This window comes from Sander vitreus, chromosome 10, assembly GCF_031162955.1.
Source record: "Sander vitreus isolate 19-12246 chromosome 10, sanVit1, whole genome shotgun sequence".
NCBI lineage: Eukaryota > Metazoa > Chordata > Actinopteri > Perciformes > Percidae > Sander > Sander vitreus.
In genome coordinates, this window is record NC_135864.1 from 11,065,478 (window position 1) to 11,092,575 (window position 27,098).

The 27,098-nt window shown below is 39.7% G+C and overlaps 1 protein-coding gene across 7 annotated transcripts in view; it reads left to right on the top strand.

The window, feature by feature from the left end:
- The window catches only part of atp8a1 (ATPase phospholipid transporting 8A1), a 107,825-nt gene that overhangs the window by 49,325 nt on the left and 31,402 nt on the right, over positions 1-27,098 (top strand). For all 7 annotated transcript variants that reach the window (XM_078260224.1, XM_078260220.1, XM_078260219.1 and 4 more), the window contains 11 exons: positions 2,768-2,840; positions 7,924-8,029; positions 10,060-10,142; positions 11,590-11,639; positions 12,010-12,079; positions 12,729-12,813; positions 13,455-13,594; positions 15,335-15,473; positions 18,729-18,793; positions 22,533-22,705; positions 25,027-25,210. In XM_078260224.1, the coding sequence (XP_078116350.1) occupies positions 2,768-2,840; positions 7,924-8,029; positions 10,060-10,142; positions 11,590-11,639; positions 12,010-12,079; positions 12,729-12,813; positions 13,455-13,594; positions 15,335-15,473; positions 18,729-18,793; positions 22,533-22,705; positions 25,027-25,210 (1,168 nt within the window). The remainder of the gene's footprint in view (positions 1-2,767; positions 2,841-7,923; positions 8,030-10,059; positions 10,143-11,589; positions 11,640-12,009; positions 12,080-12,728; positions 12,814-13,454; positions 13,595-15,334; positions 15,474-18,728; positions 18,794-22,532; positions 22,706-25,026; positions 25,211-27,098) is intronic.

Below are 27,098 nucleotides of genomic sequence, written 5' to 3' on the forward strand. Positions count from 1 at the left end.
TTTTTTTTTTTCACTCCTCGCTTCTGTGATGTATCAGTGCTGCCTTGCCTTGTGAAAATCGTGACATTGAACACAATACCTCAATTTGTGTTTGTTGTTTTTGTGTGCGTTGAGTACACTTTGGACATGTTGTATGTGACTGTGGCTCTTGGTTCACTGTGTATATCTGTTTATGTGAAAGAACAGCCTTAAAAACAAATATTCCAGTTTATACTGTATATAGATCTATGTTTATGCTGGCAGTATTAGAATTATTATTGAATTCTGAGTGGTTACGTTATGTGGCTTCCTACCAGCATTTACTGTATGTTGTGTTGAGGCTGAAGCTGTGCAGCACATTCTCCTTTTCCCCAGTTAACATCAAACTAACTTTCGAGGTGGTAGTTTACACTCCCACTTATCTCTCTCTCTCTCTCTCTAACGTTCTCTCTCTCTCTCTCTAACGTTCTCTCGTTCTCTCTCTCTCTCTCTCTCTCGTTCTCTCTCGCTCTCGTTCGCTCTCACTCTCTCACACGTACACACACTCACACAGTTCTAAGTTTGCTACAGTATTGAGATCTGCAGTAACAGCATGGGTGTGTCTTATCCATTTTGCATGTGGGTTTGTCAATGCCTATTATGCCAAAATCTTGACTCTTGTTGTTTTAAGGAAGTTGTCAGCTTTCATGAAGGCATGTCTCTTTTTGCTGCTTTTTTTTTTCTCACTGAAAAAAACTTGAGTTTTTGAACTGGGTTTTTATTTCTACACAAAATAGGCTGGGATACAGGAACAAGGGGAAAACAAAGTGTGTTTTGTTGCTTGATGATAGATGATATAAAACAAAACAAAAAAACAAGACCAGTACTGGATCGGTCGTCATCCTATGGCTAATTTTAGTCAAAGTTTATCTCGGTCAAACACTGCCATCTAGACACAGGTCAATTAGAACTGTATTACTTCCATGACAGCATGTGTGTCGGCAGGTTTGATCAGGAACCTGTCCCCGGCTATTAACTGTGAACAGCCAGCACCCTTGTTCCTATAGTGACTGGACCTCTGTGTGCTGGCAGATAATCAATAACTGACCGTCCTCCACACCCAGCCCTGTGCCTTAGATTTTCATCAAGACAATCGACTTGGCGAACTATGCTACTGCTGCAGTAGAGAAAAGCTTTGGGCTTCCTTCTCTGTACAAGGGTTAGAAACAGTAATAATGTCTCCATAGATTTTCTGTCAAAAGTACTGCAGCTTTTCAGAATAGGTTTTTACTGCACATATGAATGTATAAGGCTCTTGAAATGTAACCTAGATACAAACATGTAGGAATATGTCACATGGATGTAACCTGCTGTAATCAGAAAATATTTTACAGTATATGATGCAAAACGTCAAACTTTTTAGTTGAAACATCCACCCTCTTTCTCAGTATGTGTTTACAACATGTATGTGGAGGGTTTAGAAATGCAGGCTTTGTTTGCTGATTTCTCCATGACATATTTTAATAAAGCCTGCAAGTGTGATACATTTCCCTAACCTCCAGTGCATCTATGTCTGTGTAACACAATATCGACTCCAGCCCTGCTGCTTGATGGCATCGCTGTGTTTTTCCTATTTGTGGTGCAGTAGATGGGAGTATTACTGGCCGGCTGGCTGTTTGGCTCTTAGGGATCCGAACGGTGTATCCTGTGGGATTAAAAAGACTTATAGTTGCTAATGGCAGCCTCAGTAACATTTCTATCAAGCCCCAGTGCCACGGACAAAGCTGCTGTATACCTGATTTATAGGACTCTATTCATCACAGAATCATGGATCGATCCCCGCTGGAAGGTCAGCGAGCGGCTGTTTGTTATAATACAAAATCACTGTTGGAAAGGGGGGGGGGGGGGAATCTTTTTTTTTTTTTTTTTTTTTTTTTTTTTTTATGAATGAAAAGGTCTTCTCTGCAATCCAAAATCATGTTTTTTCAGTTCAGCATGGCTTGCTGTTGTTGACAGAAGATTGTATGGTTTTTTTCTTTTGCTATATTCCTGTATAAATATGACATTATTTTGCATCTTGCCAGTTACGAAAAACATTTCTGGTGCAAGTATGATTGACTTATTGTATTTCCAGTAATTTATTAGGGCTTGGCTTTGATTAGTATGTGAGTCATATGGTCTATATTAACTGCCAGAAATTCAGCCTGCCTGCTGCTGTGTCCCTGTAAGCAATTTCTCTTGCATTGTTTAATTTCTAAAGCATTTATTATTTATGGAAATGACTGAAGGTAATATGATATATATAAAGGGTGTTGTGAAATGATAATCTGCTCCTGCATGTACAGTCACACTGTATATGACATTACTAACACCCAGGGGGCTTACGTTTGCATTCTGTCTGCATTGCGGTTGGTATTTTTCTCAACATGTCAATACTGTTGGCACGCAGCACTGGCTATGTCAATACATTTCAGATCTGTTTTGTGGTGCCAGTCTTGGGCCCATTTGTTTTTTTTTCTATAAATAAGTTGACTAATTGATTAGTTGGTCCACAAATTTTCCATCATTTCTCAAGCAGAAATGTGAAACATTTGCTGTTGGTACATGAACATTTTTGTCATGCTTATCACTGTCAGACGCTGGTAGAAAGATGTACTTATATGTAAACTCCTGCTGTCACAAGCATTGATGATGCAAATGAATTTAAATGTTACTCTAGTGTCACAACAACGTGCTCTAGTTAGCTGTCAGTGCTATCAAGTAGTCCAGTGTGTTCTGTTTTTTTGACTTCTCCGTCTCTTCTTTCCAGCCACAGCACACACTCATCGGAGGAGGAGGGATTTAATGACCTGAGCTTACTGGAAAACCTCCAAAGTAATCACGTAAGTAATGTCAGGGTTCCCTGCCACCCGCCTGCAGTGATAGCTGCTGTTTAGGACAAAACTAAGAAGGATTTTGAATCTAATTGTGTGTGGTTGTATAAGGTCTTTGTGCTATTTTATGTGGACCTTTAGTGATGTGGTGGGCTTGTGTTTATGTTGTGTCTTAAAAATGGTGAAAATGCTGTGATGTTTCATGGTAAGATGATGTGTTTTGACAGACACATTGACTATATTCTCTTTAATATCAGTTTGATTAAAATCCTGCTGAGGGGTGGATTATTATTTCTTTACAGGCATGCAAATAACCTAATTAGCTTATTCTGTCAGGATAAAAACCTGCTTATTTGCGTCTTCACTGTGGGGAACTGTACTGCTGTAGAGTAATTGCTTTTAATTTATGGATATCATATGAAGGGCCCAAAAATAATAGCAGTTGTGCCTGTGTCTCAAAATACGGACATGCATTTGGGATTTGTTACAGGATTTTAGACGGAGCAGTTAAGGCCACCTGTGGTAATGAAATGGGTGAAACCTGTGATTGATTGGCTAGTTGAGTCACTCAGCTGCAGAACAGCATGGGGGAGGCAGAATGTCACATCTAATTACGTACAGTAGCACCGCCTAGGGAAAGTAGTAATCCCACTGTGATGTTTGCTTTGTTATGACAGCAGAATCTCTCCACACATTGAGTTTGTCTAGGATCTGCTTTTGTTTCATATTGATAGCCCCGTGCCCTCTGCTAATTATAGTGCACGACCAACCACTGTTTAGAAACCCCAGTCTCTCTAAATCGCTGGTAATAAATAAATATATATATATATATATAATATAAAACTTTATTTACAGACTCAAGGTCCAGATATAAAAGTACACATAACATATTACAGGAAGGGTACACACAAACATAAAAACATACAGACATACTGTCTACCACATATTACATAAAGGGAACATACATACATACATACATACATACATACATACATATACAGACACAAAGATGGTTATGCACAATACTTAAAACATATGCAGAGGCGTGTTCCAGTGTTTCCAGAGTAATGATTTAGCTTATTTAACCTATTTATCTACTGTTCTGATCTATCTATCTATTGTAGGTGTACTAATGATTTGTTGATGGTGGATGTCTTAATATTGTAGCACTTTTGTGAGTCATAGTTTTTCCTTCTCCTAGTCAACTTCTATTATATAACAAGACTCCTGTCACGATGCTGTCATGTATTTTGAGAGTTTTGAAATTGAATGCACACGATCTCTCAATAGTGGCACTGCTATTAAAATGATATAAAAGCTGGAGCCAGCAGCCGCTTAGCTCTGCTAAAAAAGCCAAAAAGCTCACTAATAAGCATGTTATGTCTTATTTGTTTAATCTGTACAAAACTAAAATGTAAAAAGTCTCAAAACATGTCTTAACATGTTGGGATTTTACCAGACTTTTTTTCCTGGAGTATTTCTTTGTGCAGGGACTTCCTGGAGTCTCAGCTAATTGCGGTGATGACAAGACTCCAGGAAGCCACTAGCTAGCTACTTCCCCCTGTTTCCAATATTTATGCTAAGCTAGATTCTCTACTGTTGTTGTTCTTCATACTACGTAATCTTACAGCCCATGGTCGAGCTACTGCTATGCTTGGTGCGTCACATACATATTGGGAATGAGTACTGGTTGCCCAAGCAAGTCTTCGCAGTGTGATCATCTGCCAAAAACTGATTGCTGTCTACCCTACATGCAAATGACGAAATGAATCGTACACAAACGCGTTAGATGAATGCCCAGGCTCTTGTGCTCTCCAGCACGTTGTTTTGTTGCCGGCGGTTGTGCACATTTCTCCAGCCTGCGTTCCCCGCCTGGGCCACATTGCTACCTGGATGTGTGACGGCTAGACGAAAAAAAGGGGACTCGTCAAATCTCTAGATGAGCTGCAGCCGAGCCGCGCCTGATTGAACCGCACTTATAGTTAGATAAAGCTGTGGGGAAAAAATACTGGGAACCTTGTCCTTATGGCCATCAGGATGCTTCTTACTTAAACATTACTAATTAGATTAGATTCAACTTTATTGTCATTTAGCAGAGTACAGGTACAGAGCCAATGAAATGCAGTTGACATCCAACCAGAAGTGCAAAAGAAGCATTACATACCAAAGTGCCGGTTGAGTACAGTATTCTGTGCAGTTATGTAGACGATAGAGATTAATTATGTGTGTACAGTTATATACATAGTATATATAGTTAATCCTTATCATTAACAACACTTTTGGGTCGCTGCAGGCTGTTTTGTAGGAGTAGTGTTGATACATTGTTGAGGGGGATGGCAGACTAAAGAACAGAGGAATTAAAAGTGCTGACAAAAACAAGCATCCCCTCTGGTGCTTTTCATATTCTCTTGAGTCACTGGACATGTTCTCTGCCCGCAGAGCTTCAGCACTTGTCGTGGGTGTTTGTTTGCTCGCTCGCGCGTCTGGGTGCTCTGCTTAATTTTCTCTTTCACCCTTCAACCTTTTCCACACTGGCCATGTCTGAAGTGATGAGTGTCCGTCACTGTTGTCATGACGCATATTAACCAGGAGTCAGTGGGAGTGATAGCTGGCAGCACATTATTAGCTGTCACTTCTAATTGTGCCATCAGAGCAAAGCTCACAACTTGCCCTGTGCTCTCTGCCTAGGTTACCACCACCCTGGATAGCAAACACATGTTTGACTTCTGTGCTTGTGGGGACAGTCATTGACATAATTCATTCCTTAGACCATAACCCTAACCTTAATAGAATAGTTTGACATTTTCAAAAATACGTAACCTTTTTTATTTTTATTTTTTTGTGAGTTAGATGAGATGATCGATGCCACTCTCATATCTGTCCGTTTTTAATATGAAGCTGGAGCCAGAAGACTGTTAGCTTAGCTTAGCATAAAGCAAGCAGGGTAAAAAAAAAGTCTGCTTACCAGCATCTCAGTACCTCACAAATTAACATGTGTTATCTTGTTTGTTTAATTTAATTTATAAACAGGGGTTTTAATGGGCTTAACTATTTCTTGGTTCAGCGCAGTGACTTCCTGGAGTCTTGTTGTAACTGTAAGTGTAACAGGCTAATAGCAGAGACTCCTAAAAATGTTGAACTATGTGCATTACCCCATCCCTTACTGTAGATTTAACCAAAACTGAACTCTAACCTTAATCCTCAAACCAAGTTTAAACTCCCAAACAGCCACTTGAAGAGGTGAGGACTGGCCAAAGTGTCGGCACTTTCAAAAAATGTCCCCACACCCAGTGTCTTAAATTCAACCGGCTCCTCACAAAGATAGAAATATAAGAGCCCACACACACGCGCTGACATGTCCTTCAGAGGATACCTGTCAACCCAGACCAAATTAGCATGCTGCTAGGAGGCAGAGGGGACTCTCACAGCCACCTGGACTTTAATAGACTCTGTGTACTTTAATTTACAAGAGGCCCTTTGATTTGCCCTCCCCTCTCCATTCATTTGCTTTGTGTTCCCTGTTAGAGATCTCTCATCAGAGTTTCCATGACCAACAGAAAGAGCAAATTGAACAATACCGTGTGTGTACACAGCTTTTGGTTTGAGAAGTGAAAAGAACAGTAGATGTTTTTTTGAGTAATAATAAGCTGTCAACAATGCATAGCATGGCATACATTTGTCACATCTGCTGTAGAAGTCTCTGTGTCAGCGTAGGTTCATTGGTTTCTCGTAATGTTGGTGAGCTAATAACGTGAGCTTATTTTGCTATTGAACTCATTTTTAACAACCACCGTAGCCTGATTACTGTTTTCTGTATGATTCAGGCCTGGCATAGCCCTGGAGGTAGCTGATATCTCTGCCTCATTGACTAGAGGCTGGTGGTCCTGCAGCTTCAGACCGGAGCCTCAGCAGATGCCTGTCCGAGTCTGTCCCTCGGCTAGTTAGTCATACGTTTCCCCTCATTAATGTAAAATCCCCTCAGTCTATAGGTTAGGCCTTTTTTCATTAACTGAAGGAAGTTTATGTTGCGCATGCACATGCATGAGCAAATGTCAGTCTGTGGGATCCTACTGTCTTGTTTCAACCAGTCATTAGTCAGGCCCAACCTGACTGGTGAATACTGGAGCCACATGTGTTTCAGAAAACGGACAAACTAGACGGTGGCTTCGAACAACAATATTTGGAATTAATGGATTTACAGTCAGACTCCTTTTTTATTTTACTCCTGAATGTCACTGTAACACATCTGTACCAGAGAGGTGAGGTTTTAAGTCATTCATTTCAGTTTTGGGGTCAAGATTGGCATGGAGAATTTATTCATGTACTTTAAAAAAACAATAAAGTAAAAATGAAAAGTCATTTTTACTGAATTATCAAATTGATAAGTGGTCCCAGGCCTCTTAGGTTGTGTTTATGGAAAAGTGAAATATTCACTCTCAGTCTGTTTTTGCGGTTCCCTCTCTTTTCTGCTAATATAAAATATTGATTTGTGGTACACAATTTGTAGTTGATATTTTCTAAAAGGTTGTCAGTGTGGATACAAACCACACCAAACTATTCAGTACGTCTTCCCAGCCTGATGGACAACACTAATGATGACATGGCATGTGTAATGGTCAGAGACCAAACGGCTAGCTTTGCATTTCATGCATTTGTGGTTTGGGTCTCTGCAACACTGAATGGAGATGGTAATCAGTCAAGCAAGTCAAACAGTGTTTAGCTAAACAGTATTTCCAAACAATTCTTCTTAATGTTTGATTTGTTGCCTATTTGCTGTACTAGATGGGTTGAACTGAACCATCCTATAGCATACCTCATGCAACAAAAAGGTTTAAACAAATACTACAAATTACCTTTCACCCATATCTACAGTACATAAATGTATGAAGAGAAGTTGTCCGTAAACATGGCTGCAACACATGAAACTGTTTTAGCAGGTTGTGTGTGTGTGACTCACACATTTACATTAGCTGTAAGTCATGCCAGTTGATCAGAGTCTGTCAAACTGTACAGTATCATCAATGTCTTTCTAGTTGTTTTGTTTTTAATTAAAGAACATTTAAAGTCAAAGTGCCCTTTCTACTTCCTGTAGCCTACAGCTGCTGTCATCCTGGACTTTATGACCATGATGGCCATCTGTCACACTGCAGTCCCTGAGCGCACGGATGGAAAAATCACCTACCAGGCTGCATCTCCAGGTAGATGACACCTTCATCAACACAGCTTGTGGAAATTATACAGCTTTTGCATTTACATTATGCTGCTTTGGTACTATCCTATTATAATTTGGGAACCTTTTTATTGCCCATACTTTGTCTATTGTCTGGAGGCTCCAAAGAGGAAAAACAAAAAACCTAAACAAAATCAGGATAAGAAACAAGTAGACCTTCTTGACTGTTAAGGTGTTCACGATCAAGACTAAGTATTTCGGAATGTAGCAGCTAATCAGATTTACATTTTTAGATTCAAAGCACATATCAAAAGGGCTTGTAACTTGCAAACTTGCACATATAAGTTTGGGATACTGCACATTATCCACATGTCGCGTAGTTGTTCGGTCACTGTCAGACCAGTTCCAAACATGACAACCTGTGCTACCTATAGGAAAGGAAAACAATAGTATCAGTCTAGACATGGAGATTTAGAAATGGTAGATTTAGCAATTTCAACCATTGTAGTAATTATTACAGCTGAAATAGACATAGTCACCTGTCAAGAGCTAACTATTTTACCAAGAAAATACAGATAAATTATTTCAATGATACCCAATATTATACCTAATATTATTCTACAGATATTTAGCACAACGATCAAGTTAGGCCTTCTTCTAATCGATGATCACAATGACTCAGTGTGAGTTCAGCATTCATACTTGTATGTAGAGAAAAATAATGCTGCAAGTAAGAAAACCCTTTTATTTCGCAGGCTTACACTGTGTAAAGTGTTAAACCTTAAGCACACGAGCACTGAATGCAGCTTAAAAAACAACAACTTAGCACTTGGACTCATTGCCTTTTGGTGGCGTATCAATTTGTAGAAACTGTTACTTTCCTTTCTTGCAGATTGTGCTCAGCGACACATTTATCTTCCAAACATACTTTTCTTGCTGCCCTGCGGCACAAGTCAAACAGAAACTGCAGGTCTATGACATTGCAAGACTTAAATTGCTGGTGGTGCAGCTCTGCAGCTCTAGGTCCTCCTGGTTCCAGGTGCTTTCCATTAATGATGTTGTGTCCTTGATATGCTTTTTGTTATTGAGATATTGAATTTTTCATCTAGTGGCCTATGTGTCTTTGCAAATGGAATATATCAGTACAGCCTTCAGGTAGCAGTAGTTGATAAAGACATATATATATACAATCATCAGTGCAGGAGAGAGCCAGGAATTATATTAGAAAATAAAATATCCTGTTTACAGAATGCATGGTGTATGTCACTGTGATTCTTTGAGCCTGACTTTGATCCCTCAGTCTCTCACATTCACAGCTGTGATGAGACACCTGCCAATCAAGAACAGTGTTTGGTGTTTTAAGCCCCCAACGTCACCTTCCAGGCAGCACGGCAATGGTTATGTTTAGGGTTAGGGTTAGCTGCCTGGAAGCCGACATTGGAGGCTTAAAACACCATTGAGCCAAGAAAACATGCCCTTAAATGTGATTATTTTTAACTCCACATAAACACTCCCATTGGAGGAGGTGAAATTAACTAATACTCTCAGAACATGCCTAACCGTGCTGCTATGTAAATTTCCTGAAAATAAGTCCTAATGAATTTTTAAAAATGTCACTATGCTTAAAGGTTTAAATCTGCGATTCAAATGTAAACAAAGAAGTAGCTCTCATGGGGAAAAAAAACCCCCCAAAAAAACAATGCAAACCTTGTGTAATTGCCAAAGTGATTGACAAGCCATTCAGTATATTATTAGTGTATTATAACACTGGGGGGGTTAAGAGGAGCCGGGAATAGCTGCAAAGAGGACGGTAGCTAAGTGAACTGTAAAAAACTAGGGTAGAGCTTTTACTCGCCCTGCAGCATCCTCATGCAAGCTGTAGCATCAGCTACCTGGTTCACAGCTTTCAATCACTGTCCTCATGGTGACATTTTTTAAAAATAAACTTGTTTTATGTACGAAACGAGAACATGGTTAATATAATTCCAGGTTATCTTGAGACAGCACTGGTTTCTGTGCGTTTATCTGTAACATTTTCGGTTTCTATTTGCTTTCAAGACGAAGGAGCTCTGGTGAGAGCAGCACAGAACCTTGGCTTTGTGTTTTCTGGTAGAACCCCGGACAGCGTCATAGTGGAAATGGTAAGTTGGACATGACAACTTAAATGAAAGGCAAGTTTGTACTGATGGATAGATCCACGCACTCTTTAATATGAGTATCATGATAGACCTCAAACAAGAAAAAAAGACTGACAAGATGTGAGACACTGATAGATGTGTGATACTAACCACAAGGGTATTGGCTTAATCCAAGTGAAGAGGGTTTTTCTGTCATTAATGAATTAAACAAATTGTAATTTCTTCACCAGTTCATAAGCTGTGGAATATCTCACCGTTTCCCATGTAGCTGCAGACATACTGTAAAAAAACTAATGTGTAATGAGGAGAGACAAACATTCTGATGTTCCATACTTAACAACATGATTACTTTCATTCTACAGTGGGTTTAAGGTTATTTATTAAAGGAATAGTTTAAAATTTTGGCAAATAGCCTTCTTTGCTTTCTTACCGAGAGTCAGATGATAAGATTGATGCCGCTCTCATGTCTGTGTAACTACGAAGCTACAGCCAGCAGCTGGTTTGCTTAGCATAAAGACTGGAAACCGGGGGAAACACCTGGCCAAGCAATAGTCTGGCACATAACCCCCCAGTAAAACAGTGAATTGGTGTACATAAAGAAATAGAGAAAGTAAAACAAAGAAGTAATAAGAGGTCTATAAAGAACTAAAATAAGAACAAACAACAGAAAAGTGACCATGGTGTGGTTAAAGTGATAGTAGTGTGATTAATAGCAGCAGAGTCATACATATATACTGTTAAGACATGAGAGTAAATCATGTTGAACTATTCCCTTAACCACACTGCACATCCCAATTATTTTTTAGGTTGTAGTGTATCTCTAGAATATCTCTAGGCAGTTACTTATGTAATTAATTCACTATTTTTTATTTTGCTCAGATGTTCCATTGCAGACCTTGAACTAAAACCAATATGCATAACACATAAAGATAAGTCAGTCTTTTGTATTCCTATGGGCCACAGAAATGGAAAATGACGAACATTACATGTGATTAAATCCTGAGCTGATGCAGTGTGTCCTCTCCGAAGCTCAGGTCACTCATCCTGTTGTTCCCTTAATTGGCTAACCTGATGATTGCACTCAAAGAGGCGGAGGCAGAAAGGCCAAAACCATTTTCAAATAATTTTTTTCTTGTGCTGAGAACATCTTGTCTCCAAGATGTTTGTCCGATTTCTTAACCTTTATTAGGCCTTCTAAAGCTCTCAGCATCTATTTAATCACTCTGTCTTGTACCTTGCGGTCTCTACAATTAAGAAAGTTAATTGAATTCTACCTTGTTATTCTCCCTCCATCAGCTCAGTGCAGGCAACTGATAAACACATTTAATGTGCTATTAAGGCTGATTTGAGTAGGGTGGCTTGTGCTACTTGAGATAACTTGTCTCAGAAGAAGACTGAGGTTGAGATATGTCCTTTTGGAGTGTGTTAATTTGTCTTTCTTTGGATTTAGCCTGGAACAGAGGAGAGATACGAACTACTTCATGTGCTGGAGTTTACAAGGTAAACTACAGATTATTAGTACATTATACTCTTCATTAGTTATTATTTGTACAACTGCCGTACACTGTTATTTGTTGTCCATTGGTGTACATGCTTATTGTATTTGCTTTATGAACCTAAAAAGAATTGCATGGTATCAGAGTTTATCATCTTCCTTTTGCCCTAATGATTTGTACTAATCAATTGTGTGACCTAGGTGTGATATCTTGTTACCAACTCTGTGATTTCTATTTTCAGGAGGCTTATGCCAGCTCAAACCGTACTTGATAATTTGCTATAGTGGCTGTAACACCTTATAATGTGAATTATCTTATTTGCTTTCGCCCCTTATTCCACCTTTGTCTCTCTTTCTTGCCTTTTTCTCTCACAGCACGAGGAAGAGGATGTCAGTCATCATGCGCACCCCATCTGGAAAGATCCGCCTCTACTGCAAAGGAGCTGTGAGTGTCTGTCTCTCTCCATGGCAACACATGACAGCCCATCACCATAATCACCACACACACACATACACTAGTGTTGAACACTCTTCTCCCCTTATTGCCGCTTGCTATTATCAGGAAATCTTTTCAATGAGCAGCAGCAAGATCACCATATTTCACACATGGGTATCTCTGCAAAATAAAGGTTATACAAATATATTCAGTATGGGGTTTTTATTCTTAATGTGTATTTTTGTTTGGCACAATTTTTATCAACAAGATACAATATATATAATAGATATCAACAAGGACAATGCTAAATGCATAAAAAGTCATTACTATTACTAATGTTTAATTTTTGTTTGAAGCTAAACTCTTTAATGAGTTGATGGTTTTTGATGTTATTAAAAGACATTACTCACAGAATAATTTATCCATTACAGGATCCAGATACATTTGTTGTGAATTAATTCATTCCCTTGTAACTGCCTTTTTAAAGATTATTTCAGAACAAAAAGATTTTGGGGCAAATCTGAGTAGAAACAGAAAGGGCAACACAAACGGCTATATTCAACCCAATAACACTCATTTGTGCAGTAGCCCAAGTCCAGGAGGTTCCTTTCATTCCACTCTGGGTGTCAATAACCAATACGTGTTTGTTTACCTTCAGGACACAGTGATCTATGACCGCCTGGCAGACAGCTCTAGGTACAAAGAGATCACATTGAAGCACTTGGAACAGTTTGCCACTGAGGGTGAGTGGGCAAACATCGCCCCCTGTCTGCCAAAAGTCATACATCTCTTAGGATGCTTCTAATGTACACAGTATGCTCCCCACATTTCTGGCTGGTCATTATCACCACTTGATCATCAGCTGCAACAGAAGAAGTAGTTTTTTTTCCCTTAGAGTTTATCCTCATTTGTCATTACCTGATGAACAGTAAATCCTAATATGAGTATGCTGAAGCATTGTTAATCTAACGCAGTGATGCTGAAAGAAACTGCATCATAGACTCTCCCTTTTGTTCTGTGTTCATACTGCCCCCTTGTGAGACACCGGTATGTCATTGGGAATATTTGATGCAGGCTAAATATAGCATTCAGGACAGATTGTGAAGATCTTCAGTCACTGTAACTTGGAGAGGCCTGAATAAAATATAACTTCCTTTATCACACTGACAAGAATGAACTAAATGATATCAGAGTGTGCATGGACGACTAATCGCCACCTGTTATACCTGGCTAGATATTGATAAGTCGCCCTAAAAATAATATAAAATGCCATAAGATGTCAACATGGCAAGGAAAAGTATAGAAAAGCTCAAGAGGTCATGTCAAATGGTAAGAAGTGTGGATGTTTTGACCCAGGTGTTGTGATGCTGCTTTCCTCTTCCAGGCCTGCGCACTCTGTGCTTTGCAGCGACAGACGTCAGTGAGTCGTCCTATCAGCAGTGGCTAGAGATCTACCGTAGAGCCTGCACCTCCCTGCAGAACCGATCCCTGAAACTGGAGGAGAGCTACGAACTGATAGAAAAGGTTTGCAAAGTGAACAACTGATATGTTTGTGTGGTATCAGTTCCTGATGCCATGACTTCCTGTTATGTTCCCTTAACTTAATTAGATAGAGATTCAAGGGTTCACCAGCAGGTAGAATTGGTTTTCTGTGAGGTGGGTCTATGTGGAAGCGCTAGTCAAACACAGGATGCCACGGTCGTAAATCAACCACTTGGCACATTCTTCATGGCTACCCAAAACAAATGGAGGCAATCAATCATGAAATAAACATAAAAGCTTTCCAAGAGGAAAATGTACGTTGCTTAATGGGCAGAGTGTGGCACTGATGCAGCCAGGGTTTGGGGTTTATTGCCCCTCAGGGCCACCCATATTTTGAAATGCACACGATGACGCCACATGGGGGCACAGTGGAGTTGCAGTAAAATTTAAAGCACGGAGACGTTCCAACATCATCGGAAGTTACTCCTTCATCATCTCACAAACTAAATGCTACATGTGCATATAATTCAGCATTGGTAGGAAAAAGTTAATAATAAAAACCTTACCATTCCTTTATTATTCTTTATATTGAGAGGATGTTGTACTTCTGATACATAATCCTCACTCATTATTATTCTCTTTGATTGTTTTCCATTACATTACTTTTACGGTACTGTGCTTTTGAAAATAGTTAATTGGTCGAATCGTATGATTCGCTGAATCATTCTTCGAGTTTCCTACCCTCCTATTACTACAGTATCTTCCAGAGTGTGTACATATAACATTAAACTGCTTCAGTCTTTGAAGGAAACATTTATCATTAACTTTACTGATTGGTTTAAGCTTAAGTTGATTATTTATGGACTACTTGTACTTTAGCTCAGCCAGGACAGAATTTTCCAGGAAGACAATCAGGAGGCCAGTGTTCAATGCAACAAATAGAAACTGCCAGTCGTTTGGTCTCCCACACTGCAGTTTGCAAAGTTAAAACTTCTGTTCTTTAACATAAGGATCAGAGTAGGAAAGTACTGACCCTCCACAGTGACTGGTGAATTCAGAAGTGTACAGTCTGTTAGATGATGGTTAATTCACTAACACAAGACAGCATCTACCAGCTTTTGGCTATTGACTGGTTATTATGGTCCCACCCTAGTTTAGGGGTTGAAATCCTGATCCAAGTGGCTCTTGTATCATAATCCACATAGTGCCTTTAACAAAAAACACAGGAACATAAGAACAATTCACATCAAACAGGCAAATGAGGACTCATGAGCTATAGTCATGTTCTTCCCCAGGCAGAGTTTTCTGTGCTGTGTGGTTTAAAATGATTAGAGAGGACAGAGCTACAGATGTATAGGCAGCAGGTCTCAGGTCGCAACTTAAAGAGCTTCCCCTGCCTTTCCTCTTCTGCTGGCTCCTGTCTCCCCTCTACCCTGGGGTCTTGTCAAATCTTTGGCCCCATGATGGGCCCATATGAGCCCACAACCAGCCACAAAGAACCACCAAGGTTTCTGGGAAAAACACCAAGAGTATTTTGTGGGTATTTTTGTGTGGGAGAGATCGTGTCTGCAGATGCACACAGAGGCACAGTAACTGATCCAAAAACCTCTTAAGCCTGTCATGGTTTTTCTGGGTGATAAACAAGAGCAGCTGATGAAGGAAAAAACACGACTGAGTGAGTGACACAATCCCGGCTCGCATGTTTCTCTGACACATGACGTTTTAAAGGCCTTCCTCTGTTATGACCACCACTTACTGGCTTTTTACTCATTTCTGGTGTAGAACCTCCAGCTCCTGGGGGCCACAGCAATAGAAGACAAGCTCCAGGATAAGGTGCCCGAGACCATTGAGACTCTAATGAAGGCGGACATCAAGATCTGGATCCTGACAGGGGACAAACAGGAAACAGCCATTAACATTGGTAAGAGCCAGACGCACATCCATAAAGTTGGGAGACTCACAAGATATCTGGACTTTTATTCTCTAGTATAGGTCAAGGTACAAAAACACTGGATCCTATATTTCCCATAATACAACTCAATTGCATAATCATTAGACCCCTCCTGCCTCCTAAATGCCCACTTCTTTCAAACCCCACATCTCCAGCTGGTAATGCAGGCTTTCTGTTAGACACTGGTGGAGTGCCCCTTTAATGTAGAGAGGTGCCCCTATAATGTAAAATAATTTACGTTAAAGACTGTTGCACTCACATAATCCAATTGATATTTGTGCAGCATGCCCTGCTTGTTCACTTGGTCTCAAACCAAATGGAAAGTCACTGGTGAACCTGGTCTGTGTTGTGATAGATTGCTCCAGTCAGTCCTGGGGTCATTCTTCACCCAGCAAGACAAACTACTGACTGACTGAATGCTTCTCTGTCACACATATCTAGCAAAAGCATCTGTCGTAGAATGCTAGATGATGTATGAGCACACTGCACTGACATGAAATAAATAACATGCATATGTACACAAGGAGGCAACTCTCACATATCTGGCTCCCCCAGAGGTTTTAGCCTTGCAGATGTTATCAGGAATGTGAATGACTAACTCTAGTCCAGCAGGTCCAGTTCAGTTTTCTTAATTGGCACTGGTATTACAGCTCTTAGATGTGGCTAACTACTACAAACGGATCTACCTTGAATGCAGCCAACATTTAAACACAGAGTCCAGAAAAATAGATATGAAAAGTACCTCCATTTGTGGCTATACCTACCACTGTGGCCTGACTGAATCAGCCCTTTGTGCCCACCGTGCCCAGATGTGATGGAGCTCTGCAGAAGCATATGCTCACTGGAAGTATTTTTACAGGACCGCCGTTTGACTAAGTTGCTCTGTAAAATCTATGCTCAATATTGACTTTGTTTTTTACTATTTTCCTCACTGAAAGACGATCCCCATTGCCAGGGTTAATGGTGCACATTTTGCCACGTTTGACTGGTGAATCACATTTAGATTTTTCTATGTTTCGAGGTGGCCTGAACCACCCAAATGCCACTCTTGGCACAGGATATTGGGCCAAAATGCAGTGGAGTTTACTTATTTTTTTAGTTTTATTTTCTTTACAAATTATTGATATTGAAGCATGGCAGATCTGTTTGATCTGAAGCTGTAAAGACTGTCATTGTTTCAGTTTGTCTCTAATCCTGAACTATCATGACAGTAACTACTCTGACACTGTGTCTGGCTGTCTGAGGAAAGAGCCATGTTTGCTCTGGGACACGCTCCCAGTGCTGTGAGTTGTTTGTTGAGGGGAATTAAACGTACCGTACGTAATGAAGGGAAAGTGCCCGCTCTTCAGCTAGTTGGGAAACACTACTTACTTTTATGAAGGTATTACAGATGAGAAGCACATAAACATTGCTGTGTTAAATTTGGCCAGAGGGTGCATCATCCCCTTCAGCAGAGAGACACACAACCCCTTATCTTCTTTCACAAATATGCTTTCCCACCTGCTTTACCATGTGAAGTCATTATTTTCAGGTCCCCATTCTTTCTTCCTCCCAAAATCGTGAGTTCCCTCTGTAGGTAAACATTGTATTTTTTATATATATATAAAGACTGTTTGTCATATTTGCTCAAACTGTGACTGTATTCTGACAGTAGTTCATAATATAATCTGTGAAAAAATCTGGTTCCTCTGCCTCCTCCTCGTGCTCCTAATGGCATTTTCCAAGATTCCACAGCGCTCGAAGAAAAACAACCAATCAGAGCCGAGAAGTCTAACTCGGTGTCAATCACTGCTGCTGAACTCTGATCTAACTGTTAAACTATGCACCACTGATCAAATATGAATCAAGATTTTGTTACTGCATTGCCTATTTCTCACCTCAAATATTTTCAGAAACACATTTAAGTGTACTGTTTAGCTGTAAAAAAAGAGAGAGAGTGCAGCGAAACACATTCTTGATAGTATAGTGACAGTTTGAGGAAATATGACAAAAAGTTGTTGTTTTTTTAAAGTAAAAGTTCCCTACTGAACCTTTATTTGTTGCTGCAGTTGCAACATTTGAGATGACTGTGACTCGAGTGTCCCTGTTACACATTCCTCAAGTCCTTTGGGAGCAGTGTTTATTTCCGCTGAGATGGAGAAAAGCCAGCAATTCAACTTACTCTGGTGAAATAAAAAAAGGGCAGTTTGGCCACAGTCAAATGAGTTTGAGGTAAACTCATTAAGTGGAAGGACTATGGCAGGAACTGACAAGGGGGAAGGGAGTAGAGACAGTGTTGAGATGGGGAGACATTTTCCTCACATTGGCAAATTTTTTTACATTTGCACCTTTGCACTTAAGAAAACAATCCGCCAGACCCAGACCCCAACACTGTTTGGTTTTGACTCCGGAGGTGAAACCCTCTCATTTCCTCATGCAAGGCCCCTTCTGCGTGTACTGTGTGCGCATTATTGTGTTTGACTGTGTGTTTTTGTGTGTTTTGTGCAATCTTATCTCAGTTTCACTCACAGAAAATGCCACCCATGTATTCACAAGACATGGCTTTGTGGTAATCCCCTTAAAGAAACTAAAATGTCTTTCCAGACAGAAGCAAAGTGTTGAAGCCCACAAATATTCATGTGGTTATGCCACAGTTGGCAGCCCTTTCATACAGCCACGGTTTTGAACTGAAGGCTTCAGTCTTTGGTTCATGAAACATTTTTGTTTTCCCCAATGGGAGGCTCCCTCTACCACCTTGCTGGTGACCCTGAGCATCTGTCCCAGCCAAGAGCTGAGGGGAACGCTCCCCAGGGAGCCATGTTGACTAACTCAGAGTTGTAACTGCCTATTAAAACAGGAAACCGACAAACTCTTATAAACCAAACTCATTAGTCATGTCCCGAGACACTGGCTCTGAGCTGCAACATTTTAATTGGTGTCCCTTAAAATGTTTCGCTACAAAATGTGGTGTCCCTTATTTGATTCATTTTTTCTTCTTTTTTTATTTTTTGTTTTATTTATTTATTTAATTGGTGTGTCTGTGTGGAAGTGCGTTTGAGCCCCAATCAGATCAGTTGTAAAACTAAAGGGGGAAATTAAATCTAAGGTACACTACAATTTGATTTAATTTAATTCATTTAAAGTATTTCCTGCCTACATACGTGCATACTTTCCAGTCTTTTTAAGTCTTTTAAATGTGCTTAATGAAACATAATATAATCTTCTTGTTTTTCTGTTTTATCATAGGACATTCCTGCAAACTACTGACCAAGAACATGGGCATGCTTGTGATCAATGAAGACACTCTTGATGTGAGTATTTAGCGTTCTGCATATCCACCAATTAACGTCCTTGCATACAGAAGCCAAAACCTCACCAAAGCACATAAAGATCATCATTGCTTTACAAAATATTGTGCTGAGACTTTTGCTTCTTCTAATCTACACATAACTCTTTTTTCTTTGGATCAGTCATTCAATTTATTCCTAATTTTATTGATCTATTCCATTGCTAAAAACAAAATAACCTAATTGCCATTTGCCTCATGCATCTTCCAGCATTTTCAATACAGCTGACTATCAATACAAACCCGCTATCGATCAATCTATATCTGTGTTTGCTACATTAGCAAGGATGCATCAGAGGTCAAGACTAACAATGACTCAATACAAATGTCATTTACGATTGATTTATGATATTGTTTTGGCAGATTGTAATCCAAATATAGAACCTTATACTAAATTGACAAAACACTTGGCACCTATAATATATACAGTAGTTTTAGTTGTTCAGTAGTTGTGATCTTGAGGGTAAAATCATGACATCATTAGGATGTCCTTGAGTAAAATAATCACCTGATCTCATCACTCAATCCCTGTGAAAAAGCTGTCTCGACCTGAAAGGATGAGGCCACAGGGAGCCTTCCACACACACAGCCAACACACATCCCAAATCTGCCTTTAACATCTTTAAGACACCCAGCAGAGAAGTCTGTTGACCCCCCGGCAGGAGAGCCTTGTCTGTTGTTTCTGAGATTGAAAAGGGCAAGTCCCTGCACTTCCAGCAGGAGTAAGCTAAGCAGAGGAGCCACAGATGGAGGAGAAACTTGACTGGGTTTAGTTTGTCAGACAACGGGGGAATGGTGAGGAAAAAGTGGGGAAGGGACGGGGGAAGCAGCAGGAGGGTGTTTGGGGGTGATGACGGACGGCCTTCACTCTGTCAGCCAGTCGTTAAGCGTGATAAATGAAGCTGAGGTAGAAATGTGGGGTCGGTGCATTCATAAAGCATGCGGACCAGCGCTTTGAAATGTCAGCTCTCATTCTCCTGTGGTTGAACAGATGCTTACATAAGGCAGTTTGTTAAAGTGCAAAGGGAGAAACCTCTCCACCAAGACTGAGGAGGCCCAGTGAACAGAGGACCGGGCAGCAGGGCTAGTAATTCAGAGTGCTCTTGTGCTGTGAAAGAGAGTAATTGGAGCATGTCTTTCCTCTTTTGCTGTGTTTAGAAATGCTTATCAAAGGGAGGACAACGTTTTAGACATCCTCTCTACTTAATCTTACTAGAACTGAAATTCCCAGATGCATTATTAGATCATTTTGAATAGCCTGGTCTCCCAGTCAGCGTGTTTAATCATTTGAAGAGCTAACCGCACTTATTAAGCATTAGTATCTTAATCTTAAATGAAGTACAGTCACAGATAAATGGGGCTTATTATTTTCATTTTTCTGTAAAAAAAGAAAAAAAAAGAAGCTTATTTGAATGTGTTTTGATTATAAAAAAAAAAACCCGGAGAAAAACACTCAATAAAAAAATTAAACGTCCCCTTTGAGGGTGGCTTCAAGTCTGAGACAGATGATGACATTACATCCATACAAATGTCCAGATTCCACATCATGAGTGTCACGTCCTGTTGGCTGTATCACTCAAGAGCTGTATCAACAATAGAGCTCAGTCTTTATGGGAAGCTCTTGTGGATTTCTGAATGGACAGCATAAACCCATTCCAAAGCCAAACACTAGCTAGTCACATAGGCTAAACTGGTCATTAAAGCCATAACAAAGAGGCTTTAGGAGGAGACATGTAGCATTAGTGCTAAAATTCCTCAGTGGAAATTAGGGGGGAAATGGCTGCCCTACTTGACGAAATGGCATACTTTGCTTATCACACTATGTGATGAATAGATTGTGCCCCAAACAAAGTGAATTATTTCTCATACATATGCTATACTGGCTTATGCAAAGCACACACACACACACACACACACACATGCACTTACACTTTGAGATGTCATCTAAAATCACTCTGTTAACTGACTGGGATTGAAAGGATTTAATTTTTTCATCTGTGGTTGAATATAGATATCACAACCTGACCTGTGCTTCTCTCTCTCTCTCTCTCTCTCTCTCTCTCTCTCTCTCTCTCTCTCTCTCTCTCTCTCTCTCTCTCTCTCGCGCGCAAGCCTGCCCACTGCTCGCCATCTCTTGCTGTTTTACAGACCCCATCAGGGATGGTTAAGTCCTCGCAGCTGCTTTCTGCTTGTATCCTCTTGCTCAGTTTCTCTCTTCTGTTAATCCATCATCTCTTTCTGTGCGTGTCTCTCACTCTCCTTCTCTCGCTTTGTGAAACGTAAAGCCCCTTTCTCCAAATATTTCCTTTAAGCTGGGGTTTCAGAGTTTTGTTATGCCAAGCGAACGTTGCCTGGTCCCCCTGGTACAATATGACTGCTTTGACATATCTGACCTCAACACCAAGCCGGACCCCTCCCTCCCTCAGTTCTGCTAATGGCCACCATTTTTTTATGATTATAGCTGTTTGAACATCTGCATGGCACATTAGGTTTGATGCCTTGCAATATATCATTGCTTTGTTTCTGCCCATTTAAAACTGTCTTTACAGTCATTTAACAGTTTGCACACCACCATAAGGGATATAATTAGGGATAGCAAGAAGTGCTTCTATTATATTTTTGTACTTTTGAAGCCAGGTAATTTATAAAGAAAATGTAATTTATTATTATTATTATTATTATTATTATTATTATTATTATTATTATATTCTTTTATTGAAAATACATATGTATTATCTACCTGTCACTTAGAAAGTGGTTACACACAGTATTTCCTAATGACTTTACCATCTGTGGGGAAGATGATGATGAATGATGAATACAATGATGATCTCACCACTTCATCCATCCAGTCCACATGTCCGTATACCAGGACAGTAAATCCTCTTGTCAGTCTCATATTTATGGCTTTTCATTATCACTCGTCATCAAAGCAGTATATACTGTATAAGCAAACGTGATCCATTCTCAGAACTCGTCTTGTGTTATCATCTCATAGCGAAGGTCTGAGTGTAATAAGCATGGGAAATGTATTAAATATCTAAAATATCAAGAGCAGCTGCTCTGTAGCAGTTTGGGATTAGCAAGAAGAGTGGACAGATCTGTGTCATCTATTTAACTCTAATTTGAATTAGATTAGATAGACTTTTGATCCCAAATTGGGAAATGTCAGTGCTACAGCAGCAACACATCAGACACACAGCACACATACAGAATATACAATAAATAATAAATAAGATATAATACTAGAACAAATATTTAAAAAATAGTGTGGTTCAGTATCAATCATACCTATTCTGCATGCATCTCAGCCTTTGGATTAATAAATCCTCAAATGCAAATGAAAAATGTTACAACTAACAAAAACATTTGACAGTTTATTTTTTCCCAAAAGCCTGGATAACAGTTGGTATTATAATAATTGTTAAATATTTTTGTATCTGTTAACAAATTGGCAAAGGCTTTTTAAAATAGAATTAAAAAACAAAACATCTTAAAAAAAAAAACCTTGCTGACTTATAAATGAATTAATCATAATCAGCTTGCACAGTAGATTCTTCCAAACCAATCCACCCGGGCAAAACAACTTACACTATCTAATAACACTATTTCTCCTCTAGCGACTTTAATACTATAGGCTTGAAATTATATTGACTAATTGCACTAATTAAACTCACAGTAATTACATGTTTTTCATCACACAGAGAACAAGGGAAGCGCTCAGCCACCACTGTGGAATGCTGGGAGATGCCCTCTACAAGGAGAACGACTTTGCTCTCATTATTGACGGGAAGACTCTCAAATACGCCCTCGCATTCGGAGTGCGACAGTACTTCCTAGACCTCGCCCTGTCCTGTAAAGCTGTCATATGCTGCAGGTAAGATTTACTCCTGAAACAATAAAATAATAAATTCCACTGACCGAAATGAAAGTAGGTGTTCTTACTGCAAAGACTTTACGTACCGAGTCTGTTTCTGCACTTGGAAAACACTATACAAAATGTGTGTTTAAATACTATACAGTACTGGAGTCATTAATCCACGTTAATGCAGCGGCTCAAAACCGTATATGGATATAGAGATGGAAAATTCTTAAACTTAAGGCTTTTTACTATGTCATAAAATTGCGTATTTTTGTCAGACCAATAGCCCCAAACCCAAAGATGATTTTACAATCATATAAAACTGAGAAATTGAGCAAATGAGAAGCTGAAAGTAAGTAATGTTGGGCATTTTTTTCTTTAAAATGACTTAAATTCAATTAAAAGCTCTGTGGTTGAACAACTAAGTAGTATGTCTTTTTGAGTCATTGAGTATTTCATAGCAGCAGTTTAAAAAGTGTGATAGTTATAAATTTAAATGGCAACTTTCAACATTATGCAGGTACACTGTTGACCTGCCCAGGCCACATAAATAATAGGAAGTACTTAAGTACTCAAGCAACCATGACGGGGTCTGGGGCCAGAAATCAGCACCACGTTTTCAGAACAACAGCAAACCTTATGATTTTTATTTATTTTTCCTTAACCTCTACCTGCCTTTACCTTGTGCACACTCTATGGGCACTAAGACACACCAGAAGATGAATGTGGCCTCTTAAACCACGGAGAACATAAACATTAGCAATTTCACAGCTTCAGATAGCTAGCCGTTTACGACATTGTCTCTGGAGACTCTCTGTACTGTACACAAACCTCTGGTGCACTAAGACAACACTCCTGTGTGGGAGGCTACAGACTTTGCTGTCAGTGAGGGCATAGTTTAGTTTGAAGTCTTGTAAAGGAAGAGTAATGAGATGTGTCCCAACCATCACCTAATGATTGGCTCTACTTAATGGGCCTAGTAAGAAAGGTCTTACAGGGTCTCGAGAAAAAGCAGTAAAAAGGGGAAATGCATCTCCCAGAATATAACAAGTAGTCTTTATAGCAGTAGTGCCCAGTTCCCCATACAGTCCTTGTCACTGCCAACTTTGCTGTTGGTATAAAGCATTACAACAGTATAGAGTAGATTTAAAGTGTTTTTTGACACTGATCAGCAGAAAAGGGAACTTTAATGTCAAAGTGAAAACAGATCTCTATTAAGTGACCTGAAATGTATTATAAAATGCAAAATAAATGCACAAATATTCATCCCCTGTAACAGGACACGTAAATCATCACTGGTACAGCCAATAATAATTAGTTAAAGCTTTAGTTTCTGCCACCCCCATGAGGAATTCTAAGTAATGACATCAAAACTGTCGCCGCATCCACATGATAGAAGCCTTCCATGACAGCCCTCCCCCCGCCCCCCTTCCCTCCCTCCTCCACGCAGTTGCTAGTAGCCAAGGAGGACACATAGGATTAAAAAAACATGATGGACTCTTCAGAAAAGGCATAAGGTGGCATAGGACAAAGGAACACTCCAAATGGTGATCCAAAATCCAAAAGCACATGTCAAGGCAATGAATACAAAATAATTCACTGAATATTCCTTTGGACAGACATGTGCTTCCTCCTATGTGCCACCAGCTGCGTTGACATTGAGGAGCTTGACCATGAAGTCCACTCCCTCCCCCAGATCTCACCTTCCTTCACACATTCGCCTCGTCCATCCAGCATGACATGACACAACCCCTCCCTGGCTACCCGCCATCAAACAATGCCCATTACGTGGTACTCGGTAAAGTCAGAAGCACTGCCACTGGGGATTAAATGCAGTCTCTACAAGGGCTTTCTACTCTTTGCCACCTTGGCACCTGCTTTTTTGTGATTCTTAAAGAAATATTCTGCACAAAATGCCCATATGTTTATTTTTAGGGTGTTCACACAGTTTGGCACGACTGATTGCATGCCTCAACCTACAATTCTACAAAGTGAAGGAAGAGCTTTGGGTTTTGCCAAGTGCTGATCTCAAGAATGAATATTATTTTATGCACACCGCAATTATACTGCCCAAATTCTGGGGAAGTAGGAAATAGAATTTCCTAGACAATACGTTCCCTTGTAATATGTACTGTATAATCTGACATCTACTCTTCTTCTAATGTATGTCTTGCCTTATCCTTTGCACTGCATACTGTATGCCTCACTGTTGTAGCACTAGTTTTACCACGACTGATTTTACCACATTAATAGCAATTGCTGATTACCACAAATCAATATCTAGTTTCATTAAATACACATTGTGTAATATTCCCTGTGCTACTCCTCCCTTTTAGAGTATCTCCTCTTCAGAAGTCAGAGGTGGTGGAGATGGTAAAGAAACAGGTGAAGGTGATCACGCTGGCCATTGGTGATGGTGCTAACGACGTGGGAATGATCCAGACAGCTCACGTCGGTGTGGGAATCTCCGGCAACGAGGGTCTGCAAGCTGCAAACTCTTCTGACTACTCTATTGCCCAGGTGAGCACAATGGCAGGGGCTTACACTAAGTTAGAAAAACACAACATATTAAGTTAAAGTATGTTGTTCTCTCATTAGGAGTCGGAGATGGAAGACATAGGTATCTAAAGTGGGAACTTTACCAGTTATTGTTTATATTAAAATGCCTAAATTATAATTTGTAGAGTAACTTTGACAGCTTTGCTGATGACATCAGGCAGTCAGAGAGGGTCAGAAAAAAAGTATGCCAATGCATGATTGATTAGCTGCTTAACTGCTAATAATATTCAGACTAGATTAACAGAAGACGGTCTTTAAGACTCAATACAGTAGAGCTAAACAATGTAAAATCATCACCTGTAGTTGTTTACGTTTTTTTGTTCTATTGTAACAAAAATATTTGCACACTGACACCCTGAACTTAAATAATGTACATAAAATAAAAATAAGACTAGAAGACCAGATTTTACACTTTGGCAGTGTTAAAACGTGATTTTAACTTGATAAAAAAATATGTTTTCTTCTAAGCTGGAGGTGCATGTCCTCAATTTATCCATGCCCATCCATTTCTATCTTCTAAAAGTCAGATTCCACAAATTGTCCGTACTGTCATTGTTGTCTCAAGTGTAATATGTGTTAGTGATAGCTTGGCACATTGTTCCCAGTAACAATAGGTCATTACTTATACAGTGGAGTAGTAACCCCTGTTAAACAAGCATCTGGTGACACCCAACTCCCAACATAACCATACAGAAACAGATCCCGGCAGAATGCTACTTCTTAAATACATTCTTACATCCTAGTAACCAGTTTGTCTGAAACTCTGCAGCGATATGTGATACCCGTAAGCAACAAAAGCCATGGAGGTCCTGTGTCATCGTTCTGTTTCTACACAGCATGCCACTCAGTACATCATGTTTCTATTACAGCCAAGGGGCTTGAGAGAATAGGAAACCAGTAGCTGACTAAAACACAGTGCACTCTCTGTGCTTCAGTATGCAATTACCATTCAAGAGACTTGGATTTGTCTTAAGTGCCCCCATCAATCGGCATGACATGTAAAAGTGTATGTCTTTCAAAGACAGGTGGCCTCATAGAATCCATTTAGGTTGTGTCCCAGCATCAAATTAAATTACACCTCCAGACTTCCAGTGGTGTTTTCCATATATTGGCGTAACGGTACATTAAGTGTAATTTGCAGTCTGCAAACTGAAATCAATCCTTGGAAGTTGTGTAACTTGTTTTTCTTTTCCTATACATGATTTATATTCGCGTTTGAGAGTATCAGATGAGCTCCTTGCTGCTGTAGATTGTTAGGGAGCTAGTTCCTAAGATTTAATACTTGAGAGCTCAGTGTTATCTGTTGAAGCAAGTGGAGAGTGAAGAGGCTTTGGGCCGAGGCACCTCTGCTCTTCATCTGTCATCAGCTCAGGTTTGTGTTAACTGATGTTTGATCCGACCATTCGAGGGGTCAGACAAACTGGGGGCTGCCACTGTGTTGTCATTTCACCAACGAATACTGTGGTAATGCTGAAAGACAAGAAGGCCTTCAAATAAACAAAATGGTGTTTCATTCTACTCATCATACCTCCTACTATAGTTTGAGACATTTTAAAAACTTTTCATTTTGTTAGAGGCAAGAGAAGGCAAGAGTAGATTGTCTGCTTTGTTTTAGTCATTTACTGGCAACTAAGATGAAACAATTGCCTCGAACTTCTGCTCCAATATAATCACACTTATCAGGCAGAAATTGCACTGAAATTGCAAGTTCATAACAGTCCCTAAATGGTGGTATAATTATAAAGCAGTTTAACTATTATGCTGAGTCCTTGGAGACCAATACCCCCATATGAACTCCTTCATTTTTATCAACTAAACTCTTGATCTTACAATCTTTATCTCAACATTT